This window comes from Cordyceps javanica, chromosome 2 (genome assembly GCF_051103115.1).
Source record: "Cordyceps javanica chromosome 2, complete sequence".
Classification (NCBI taxonomy): Eukaryota; Fungi; Ascomycota; class Sordariomycetes; order Hypocreales; family Cordycipitaceae; genus Cordyceps; species Cordyceps javanica.
Window position 1 is genome coordinate 1,998,810 of NC_139296.1, and position 11,133 is coordinate 2,009,942.

At 52.1% G+C, this 11,133-nt stretch overlaps 2 protein-coding genes across 2 annotated transcripts; one reads left to right on the forward strand and one right to left on the reverse strand.

Moving 5' to 3' along the window:
• Nucleotides 1–538: 538 nt before the first annotated feature.
• V2A60_003094 (GTPase-activating protein IML1) lies at nt 539–6,972 on the forward strand (the record flags this gene model as incomplete). Its single annotated transcript, XM_083254437.1, has 2 exons — nt 539–622; nt 1,198–6,972. 2 exons carry the CDS (start codon nt 539–541, stop codon nt 6,970–6,972), a joined length of 5,859 nt encoding a protein of 1,952 aa, XP_083110563.1.
• Nucleotides 6,973–7,752: 780 nt separating this feature from the next.
• Nucleotides 7,753–9,547, reverse strand: V2A60_003095 (Sodium/calcium exchanger protein-domain-containing protein; the record flags this gene model as incomplete). Its single annotated transcript, XM_083254438.1, has 2 exons — nt 7,753–7,790; nt 7,849–9,547. 2 exons carry the CDS (start codon nt 9,545–9,547, stop codon nt 7,753–7,755), a joined length of 1,737 nt encoding a protein of 578 aa, XP_083110564.1.
• Nucleotides 9,548–11,133: the final 1,586 nt, after the last annotated feature.

Here is an 11,133-nt window from a genome sequence, read left to right on the forward strand (position 1 = left end):
AATAGCAAGGAAATTGCAATTGTTGCAATGAGTCGATTGCGGCGATCGAAACGAAACTTGCCCATGATCCCGAGGTGGAAACGAACGATGTGTCGACTTTATAAAGCTGAGCTTCAATTTACTGAATTGGCTTCAGAGCATGCAGCCGAGATATAAACAGAATGCGGGAGATTGGCAAGAATTTATGACTGGATTGTCTCAGAGAGTTGGGGAGGACGTGAGAATATATGGCCATTGGGACTCAATGCGCTCATTGATCATCTTGTGGAACAGAGCTTTGGATACTACGTCTCCTTCCCGAGTGAGACGTCAATCTTTCACAGGTTCCAGCCTTGAAAGGTAAGTGGCACTTCGCCTAGGAAGCACCAAACTCCGATGAATGGAACGCAAAAAGGTCGCTAGCTCTGACAGCGAACGGCCCGCCACCCGTGGCACTGGAGTCGCGAGCTGCCCCGGCATTCTTTTCGCAGCGTTGGTAGTGGAAGCAAGACAATTGTGTCACACATGATATGGTCATTTTAATTAGTCTCTTGATAGTATGGCTGCAAAGTTCGGTCAACTTCAAGTCTTCCGTGAGCTGGCGATGATGCCTGGAGGCGCAAACGAGATCATCATCATCACGGTGCGTGTTTGCGCTGTCACTTGGGTTGTGGAACACACAGCAGGTAGCGTGGTTTGTCACGGAATATCAAATTCTGCAGTGTTACCCTCAAATAATTTGGCGTTGCTTGGCTTTGGGACGGTGAATCCGGAAGCGCGAGGTGACATCGCCAACTTTTTACCTTTGACGCTATGCTAAAGGCGAAGCAGAGACACAAAGTCGTGATATGTCGGCTGAAACAGTTTGCAATGACTGCTATTGAGACTCGTCGCCGTTCTGGAATCCGGTATGTCCGATGTTCCACACGCGCTTTGGACGACGCTTGGAGGTTGGTGTTTGTGACGCTAAACTGCATCACTCGATGTAATGGATGCGCGCAAGAGCATTTTATGTGATGGCGGGTTGGGCAGCCTTGTGAGACCTGAAACGGAAGGCGGTGTGGTCGTCTATCCACTGTAGCTCTGGTTTCTGCCAGGACAGTCAATCCGATCCATCAACCAAACATTCGTCGGTCGCCGCTGTACGCAAAGCGCTTTATTGTTGGAATCATGCTCCAGTCATCGCCCCCATATGACATTGATCTCACAAAGCGCTAGCCGGTCCTCATGTCCCGCAATGTCGGTGCCGCGCCCTCGGGCTCGCGCAAAGGACCGCCATGGTCTCACTTGCGCGAACCTGTGACGCATGGCATTGATCGCAAAGCCACGGCATCTCCTAGCTCCATCACCAGCACTTCGACTCGGTCCACTCTACGAGAGGACAGGTCACGCCGACTCGAGCGCATCTGCACGGTCGTGGTTGCGGATGGCTATTTGCGTGACGAGGTCCTCCTCAATCTGGACGTGGTGGGGCCGGAGGTCCGGCCCGGGATGCTGATGGCCATATCAGCGATCAAATCCGAGTCTGCAAAAGCTTCCGGCGGTCACGGCAGCTTGAATCGACAGCCCCTCGATGGAATTGAGGCGGCAAAAGCGGCTGCGGTACTGGCTAAGGATCGGGCCGCGCTTGGCCATCGTTACATTTTCATTGTTAAGGATATGCCTAGGGAAATGAAAGCTCGCAACCAAGATGCGGAAGTCTGCATCGCTCGACATATCTCAGACGCCTTTAGCATGAAAAGAGGCACTCAAGTCCTTCTCACGCCTGTTGACGAAGATCATCGTGCCATGGAAGCATCACATGTTGAGCTTTGTTTTAGAGACGAATATCTATCTCGATCAGACATGTGGCGCTTAGCTGTTGACGAGCTCACGGAGCGCACAGTATATAAAGGCCAATCTGTGTTGTTTATGGGTACCATCAAAGCTCAAGTCACTGCCGTGTTTGTTGAGGGCGAGAGTGTGCACTCCGGTCTATTCGTTCGCGATACGAGACCTATCTTCCGAAGCGAATCCGCCAGATATGTCTTATTCATCCAAATGGCAAGGGAGATGTGGGACTTTGACACCGAGACATCTGGGGAGATTATGTTCAATCGCGTCGTAAACGGCTTCCTGCCTGCTTTATTCAAGCGCTGGGCTTCACTAAAGGTGAAGCATTTAGTCAGCATTGTGTTATTTGCACGCGTGGAATACGATACTGGACTTGCATCTGACCTAGCAAGCAATAGTCTTCTGGATGACTATTTCACCGGAGTACAGCCTTTCGGCAACAAGCGGCCATACAAAGATTTTTACCGTGTCGTTGTAAGCGACATGTCTAGTGGGGAATGGACCAAGATTTTATACCAGCTCAAGAGAGAATTTAATTTCTTCCGCAGAGACATTAGCCTTCACCACCAGAGTGTCCCCCTTGGTCGGGAAACCAAGACTAGCCTTACGGAGAATGAAGAGGCTTTGACGGCCTTGACACGCATCAAAGCTGACCCCTCTCTGGCCATTCATGGCAATGTTTTGGAAGCCATCCATCTTGCCTCATCCCAGTATGCCCATGATTACATCGATCGAGATCTCAATAGAACCGGCATCTCGATTGCTGTTATCACGCCGGGCCCCGGCATCTTTGAAGTTGAATATGAGACGTTGCGACGCACAACGGAGGCACTCGTTGGTAATGGCATAGGTATCGACTTGATTTGTTTGCCAGGGATGCCTCTTCACTCCGTTCCTCTCTTTAAATACCGAAACCCTCACTTCTCGGATGAGAACACCAAGCATCGACAGGCTCTGTCTAGGTCATTTCACAGCCACCACAGCACAGGCTGTCAGCCAACACCCATCATTGGCAGCTATCAGTCTCATTCCGAATCGTTTTCTCCCAGCAAAATACCACAGAATATGATGAAGCACGTTGAGTCACTGTCGTCATTGCGAAACCCAGAAGAATGGAGTTGTGCTCTGCCTCAGTGGCTTCATGTTTCGTTCTGGACGGGCTCCGACGAGTCTTTAGCTTATGAAGGCATAGCTCTGTCCGTATCAACTGCCAAAGACAAGAACGAGGACGATTTTGAGATGCGCTGCCGCATGTATGGGCTTCAGATGCGAAGTGCGTTGGATACAAATGAGATTGAAACAGCGGCCTTGAGCTCGGATCCTACCTTTCCCTTAAACACATCGCTCTCATCCAAGAAACAGCGAGACGATGCGTCAGAAACCCTATACGTGCCCTGCCGCCGGGCCCAGGAAACCCTTGGCGACACTATACATGGCTTTCAAAAGTTCGTGCCAGAGAAGTTAGCACGTACCGGGGATTTAACACTTTGGAAGAAGCTACAGGCGTTTGATGATTCTCGGGCCAAGCTCTCGTCGGCCCCCAAACGTCGCCCACAGCATCACAGACCAACCAATGACAGCGACGAGGTGCCCCGGAAATACCAGGCTGATGACAGTACTGTGCTTGGCACATCTGTCCCAGACCGAATGACGCTTCAACCTCCGCAGCATTCGACTGCGCGCAAATTTTCTATGGCTGAACCTGAACGCCCTCCGACTGCATCCGTTCAAAAGTCTCCCGAGCCGCCCAAGAACGGTCTTCCCAAGGCTCCTTCAACATCTTCGTTCACTGCCAGGCAGCCCAAACTGATGCGGCACATTAGCCTTGGGCAGCGCGGCTTCGGCATTGCTGCACCAAAAGCAGCCATAGCAGAGCTCAAAGTCGAGACCGTCAATGCATCTCCGGCATTTTCCTCCGATCCACGACCCGCTTCTAATTCCCGATCTCTTTCAGACATCAGACCGTCAACACCACATAGCATACGAAGCCAGTCGTCAACACTCACTGCCAAGAAAGTCAAGTCATCAAAGTCAGAGCTAAGTGAGCTCGCGTCGGAGACAGCTCCTTCGCCAAGCATTCCGATTGCTCATAAAGAGGGGTCTTCCCAAGATGGTCAAGCCAACAACACTTTGAAGCCCCCAGCACCCACTTTGATGCCGTCTAAATCACGCGACAGACTACGGGAAGATCCAGAGCTACGTTATTCAAATTTTATTCGCGCGGAAGATGTACAAAAAATGTACAACAGCAAATTGAGAGCCGGTGTGGCTCCTGGGCTACAATTACAACCTGAACTACCAGTGACACTGTCTCCAACAGCAGCAATCACTCCGTGGCTTACATTGCTGAACCCCTCTCACCCAGAGAAATATCGCATTGACGATGCGATTTTATATAGCCGATGGCAGCATGTGTTCCCAAAACCCTCCGAAATGAGAACGCAAAAGTGGAAAACTCTTTGCTGCCCTGCCTCGGTACCGTTAACAACGGAGTACTTTCCTTCCAAGGCACAATTTGATGCCGAGTACCAACGGCATCCTTATATTGTGGATCAAAATACCGACGATGACGACGAGCCCATGTCCCGAAAAGACTTCATGAAGGAATTGATTGGTCTCCGCTTCTCACAAGGCTTTCAGGTTGTCGTAGGCTCTGCTGTTGCCAAAGCTTTTGGGCAGAAAACAATCAAAATCGCAGACATCTTCTCACGGGATCAAACATATGAAGACGGAAATAGCGTCTTCATGTCAGTCGGCAACACCATCCATCAGCTTTCTTGTGTCAGTAGCAGCGAGATCGAGGTCAACATCTTCCTGCGAAAGCCTGCGCGGACAGCGTCCTCTGAGTTTTCGACCATGTACAAGCCTGCCATTCAAACGCTACTGGATTCCGGTTATGAAACAAGACCAATTGAGATCCTCAGCCCCAAACCAGAAAGAAACTGGAACACTATAGATTCATACTTGGCCGGCCACCACGAAGAACTTATGGAAAGCTTGCGGTTCTGGCGAACTAGATATGTTCTTATACCTCTGAGCATGAGATACTCTGCTTCAACTAAGAGCCATCTCGAAGACAATCCCGAAGAGATTCGCATTGAAGGAATTCAGAGACTGGCTCAATTGTGGAAGAAGCATCGATACGTTTCACCATCGGAACGGAAATTCCAAGGGCAAGATCGGAGCCGTATATTGGATCGTAGCCCCCTCAATATTATCTACAAAACTGACGATCCTTCATTGGTCGTTGCAGCGGAACTTGGAAACCTGCCGACGCTCGAGAGCGCCGAGTATTCTTCAAGCAAGGGAAATCTGATTGTTCGCAAAGAATTGTTTCGACGAGCAAATTTGAATCTGACAGCCTTGGCCGACGCTCTGCAGCAGCCAATCGAGAATGGCGGTGTCCCTTTGCGAAATAGACGTTGGCATCTCCGAACGCACAACAATGCCTTCATTGGATCGGACATGACGACCTGGCTATTGAAAAATTTTCAGGATCTTGACAGCCGCGAAGAGGCGGAAGACTTGGGCAACGCATTGATGGTCAAAGAGAAAGAGAAGAGCAAAGAAGAGGACGCTGAGAAAGGCAGCGATGGCAAGAACGAGAAACCTCGCGGTCTCTTCATCCACGTTGAAAAGAGACACCAATTCCGTGATGGAAACTACTATTACCAGATCGCGCCAGAATTTGCCAAGCCTCAGCCTGGCTGGTTCGGTAGTAGAAAGAAGGATGCTCTGTCGTCACTATCCGATAACAACAGTCGTGACTCGCCACGAGCCTCCGTTCCTCGCTCTATTCCCACTACCGACGAGCCCTCTTCCGGGGCGCCTTCTCCGGGCGGCGGGATCCCGCTGCTTGGCGCCGCCAATAAGGCTGCAGCTCTCAACCTACCAATCGTCCAGCTCAGCAAGGTCCTGAAGTACGACGTGGATCATCGGAAAAGATCATATCGTCCTGAGCGGATTGATCTACATTACGATCGCCTACACAATCCGGACAATTGTTTTCATGTCCGCATCGATTGGATGAACACAACTGCAAAGCTGGTGTCAGACTGCGTGGAGGGATGGGAGCGTGAGGCAAGCCAGTATGGCCTGCGTCTTGTGGAAGTGCCCATCAACGAAGCGTGTCGAATCACGGAGGCTAATCCCTTCCGCAAACCACACGAAATCGAACTTGTCGTGCCACCGCCAGATCAGATGCCAGAGACGTACCTGGATCCCAATGCTCTCGGTCCGGTAAGAGTGCATAGTAAGCACTTTTACCAGACCGCTATCCTCAAGCATTTCGACTTTGTGCTGGACATGGAGGCAGCCTCGAGCTTCCCCAGCAACGTGGACATTCGCTACTCGTGGGGCAAGCCGGACTTCAAATACACGCAGTATATTCACCGGTCCGGTCTGTTGCTGGCGCAAATCACCGACGAGGGTCACTTCATTGTCCTGGCCAACAGGCTTTACAGTAAACGGGTGTCTCTGGCCAGGGAGAAGGAGCTTCGGGTGCAGTCAAATGTGGAGATTGCACCTTCAAACGCAGACAGGAGTGCTCGTCTCTTGTCGTTGGGCGGCTTCGCGTCGTCAATGGCAATGGCCATGGCTGACCCGACGCCCATCTCCTCTCCGGTGGCGCGTCCAACGTTCGGCCATCTTTCTCCGGCCCTGGGGCCCAGCGATAGCCATTCTTTAGGTACCTCACAGCCAAGACCATCGTATCCACACCGTGAAATCAGCAGCCAACAGCAGCAACCGCTTCACCACTACCACCGTTACCTTCATCCTCTGCAGCAGCTCATGGAACCGGAGGCCATCAAAGACATGCTGGAAGCATTCTGCAAGGACCCGGAGGCTCTTGAGTCATTCTATCGCGACATTTTGGAGCGTGGGCAGCGCGTCCCCGGCACACCCATGACGGTGTCCACCGTGTTGTCGGTCCCGACTCTGGACCCCGTGCCAGAGTCCAGCATTCCTTCGCTGGGCCTGCCACCGGGCGTGCTCGCTGCCCACCACCAAGATCACCTGCACGGCGCGGACGGCAACGGGGGTGCCGGCGGTGGGCTGCCGGCCAACATGCGCAACAGCATCGGTAGCCCAATGTCAAACTTGCGTCGAGGGAGTGTTCAGTATGACGGGATGGGGCTCGGCTCAAAGAGTACCAAGTAATCAGTGCATAGTGGAAGTGGCCTGGGAATCTCGTAGCCAGCTAGTTCTCCTTGACCCCTAGCAAGTTCAGCGTCCGCAAAGGATTTAGCGGGAAAAACTAATATAGCTCTAATAATATACTCGTGTTCCATCGCGACGTCCGACATGACTGCAGTAAGTCGTTCAAACAGAAAATCAGCTTCGAGGCACGTTTGACTTGACCTCTCCGTTCCTCTTTCCTCGGGCCTATTCACACTTGGCGGAGCGGGCGCGGCAGATAACATTGGTATCTGTGTCGGACGGCAGCCGCTTCTCATCGCCATCACGAAACCGCCTGCGTTACAGCGCATGGTCCTCGGCGGCGCCGGCCTCTGCAGAGGTCTTGATACACATTCGGCAGCATTCACTCAATATGGAGAGAACACTTGGCTTTGGAATTCGAAATTCGAGGCTAAAGTTGGTGGCAACGGGAAATTACGTACCTTCCAACAGGCCAGCCAGCAGCAAGGCTGGCGCAAGGCAAATTCGGGTTGGGCACGTCAAGGATATTTAAAAGCAAGAGATTTCGAACAATGAGCTTTTTTTCATGAAGTAAATAGATACAGGTATATGCGAAGGTATTGTTTGTATTACACAAAAAAATTTCAGTTTGCGCCCTGCCAGCGTAAGCCAATGTGAGCAGCTGCAGCAAGAATGGTACTGTGCTCTAGGAATATGATAACGGTTCGCCAGACGTTGCCTGGGGCAAAAGAGAGTGAGCGATTCGTAAATTTGCGGTCAAATACAGTAGCTTGAAGCATCTTAACCAGCACGGCCATCGCTATTGTCGTCAGGATAAACTGCGCAGATATGTTAGTTTCGAAAGACTTGGACCGTTTAAGCCGAGGCAGAACATACAGAATGAGCAAGTGGCGATAATGGCGTAGAGGCATATCAGGAGAAAGCCTTCCAACCAGTGACTCTTGCCATCGCCAATGAGGTAATTTGTGAGGAGGACGGCAACAAACATGACGGCCACCTGAAACTCGTCCAAGCTCAGGTCCATGTATTCGTTGCCAAGACCCCAACCGATGATCACGAGAAGAGGGATGAGGAAGAGAGCGACTTGCATGCTAGAGCCAACGGCGACACCAATTGCAAGATCCATCTTATCCTTGACAGCGACTGTTACCGCAGTGGCGTGCTCGGCAGCATTGCCAACAATAGGTAGCAGAATGAGGCCGACAAACTCTTTGCGCAAAGCCGTGGTTTTTGTCAGACTATCAATGGAGTCGACCATGAATTCAGCGCAAAGGGCAATAATGACAGTGGAAATGAGAAGAGTGCCGATGGCAACAAAGAAGTGCAGTTGAGGATCATCTTCGCCATCCTCCTCATCTTCCTCGAAGGGTTTCTGGTCTTCAGTCGCTACCGGGCCGAGGTTCTGTTCTTGGCTGGAACTGCCAGGACTGTGACGCATGAGGGCACTGGCACCAGGCATGTGAGAAAATCCCTCTTTAAGGCTGTGTCCATGAGTCCACGGTCTAGCAGCAACCTTTTGGCTTTCTTCGTTGAACACGTCGAGATGGGTGTGAAGCTGGAAGAAGAGATAGGCGAAGTAGACCAGAAGTAGAATGACAGCGGTGCCGCGAGAAAGCTTGGCGATCTCCTTTTGATCCGCCTGAGTCTTGAGCTCAAATACCGTGGGCACAATGACCGAGGCGACAGCAAGGGCGAGGAGTGATGCCGCGGTTTGCGCGACTGTGGTGTTGAAATGCTGCTCTCTACGACGCAGACCACCAAAAAAGAAGCAAAAGCCCATGACTAGCAAAAGATTGGAAAGGATGGAACCGATGAGCGATGTCTGCACGACGACAATCTCGCCCTTGATAAGAGCAATAATGGCGACAATGAGCTCGACAGCGTTGCCAAAGGTGGCGTTGATGAGACCACCCAGTGTTTCACCGGTGCGTAGGGCGATTTCCTCGGTAGCAAAGCTCAACATGGCAGCGAGAGGAATGATGGCGATGAAATTGACGACGAAGACGACGGTTGGGCTAACGCTATGGACGTAGTTGAGGGCAATGCCGACAGGAGCGGCAAAGAGCAACACGTTGATCCATGAGCTGAGGAATGTGCGCTGTAGCTGATTGGCCACCGTGAATGGATGTTTGGGATGGACAGGACGGTATAGTGCATTCGACTTGACCTTCTTCGACTTGTCGTCGTCTTCTTTATCCTGGTTGTTGCTTGCGACTTTGGAGGCTTCGTCCTCGGGTTTGCGGTTTCTGATGCCGGCGGTATTGGCGGTGGCCAGGCCGTTCGAGGAGGTATGATCATCGCCAACAGACCTCTCCTCGGCAAGTTGAGTGAGCTCGGGATCGCGGTTCGTGCCGGTCGTAGACGAATGTGTTTTTTGCTGAGGCGCAGTCGCGGCGTGGCTGAGACGAGATCCTTCACCATCTGCTTCTAGATCGCGCTCGTTGCGATCGGGCGCCCAAGTGCCCCGTCGGTTCTGGTTCCAGGCGACATGGCGAAACGGATTCCAGGTCTGATCGGTACTGGAGCGACTGAGGTTGTGCGCTAGGCGCTTGATGTTGTAGGTGTTGACTGGCATTTGGCGTGAGCAGGGTCAGCGTCCGGGATAATGATGATAATATGCGTAGACGGTGTGGAAGACCATGAGGACGCCGAGGTTGAAGAGAGACTGTCTCTGCTATGAGGGCATTGGAAAGGGCATATGAACGTATAATATGTGTCGTTTCTAGTGTGGTTATGCCCCGGAAGGTATGGGACGGTGAGAGGTGATGTGAGGATGACGGCGCGAAGCAAGCAAGTGTCAAGCAAGGGCGAGTCGCTCTGGCTAGTTGGCTAGCCAAGCCTCGTTGCGTTGCGTATGTAGCGTCAGCTCCCCAAGAAGTGTTGGGTGAGACGAAGAATAGAGGAGATGCAGGCGCAGGGCTAGCAGAGCGGCATCAAAGGAATTGGCATGGGGCAGATGATGGGAGGACGGATGGCGATGCAACCTGTTTGTGTGGCATTGCTGGCTGGCTTGCTGGCATAGCGGCTTTCTGGAACCGGGCGGGTGTAGTGTAGGTGGATCAGGTAGGGAAGGAAAGGTAGTTCGTGATTAGTTGGCAGACTAGATCCTCACCTCACAGGATCCTCACTCATATAGCCCAAGGTACCTACTTTGGTACTAGGATATGTACAGTACTGAGTAGTGAGTGAGTGTGTGGGCCACTAAAGATAAAAGCCGGACAACCATCAATGCCGCACTTGCGTTTGCACTGCCATGGGGAATTCGACGCAGAGAACATTGTGCAACGCCCAGGGAAACAGGCTAACAGGGAGCTCGGGCAAAATGTTTGTGCATGGTGTGGTGTGCAGAAGCAGTTCATGAGGCAATGGTGGGACAACATTGATGAAACATTCAACTCACAGCTCATGGTTTGGCTCGCTGGGGTGCTCCACAATAACTGCAGAGCAGGCAGGGGTGGATGAGTGAGTTTGGTTTGGCACTTGAGCCCTCTGCGCCTCTGCGTGAGTGCTGGGCCGCGAAAGGGGTATGTAGCCAAGAAATTTCCAAGAGATCGATCACCGGTAGCTGAGACCGGCAGCTTGGCGCAGCAGACGACTCGAATGGAGAATCCGAAAAAGAACTGCCTCGCAAAATCTCGTCAGCAATGAGAATACCGTTCCGTGTAAATACGACACAGCCAGCTGGCGGCCTCACAGCCCGTTCCGTCCCTCACGTCCCTCACGCTCCCCCAGATTGAGTTTGTTATGATGGCGCCGTGTCGTTTTGCGGAGGCGCAGCACCAGCACCAGCACCAGCATCGCTGGCTGGCACAGGACAAAAACAAAAGATCGTAACCGGCTGACTCTAGCCCACGGAGCGTGACATTTGGCATATGCGGACTGGCTTGGCGAAAGACTTACTCTTTTCAGCAAAATGTTGCCTGGCCGTTTGAAAGACTGTCAGCTTAGCACAGCACACAGCCGGGGCTGGAAGAAAGATGGATTGCGAGAGTGAGAGCAAGATAACCGGAGATGTTGATGATGAAGATGCTTCAAGCGTCACTACCCAAACTTTTCAATCGCTGCTCCTTCGGGACGGCGAAGGGGGGATGGGGCGGTCTCTGCTTCTTCTTATTGTTTTTATTCTGTGTCGCGTAGCTGTGGCCGTTCTGCGCCCATGCG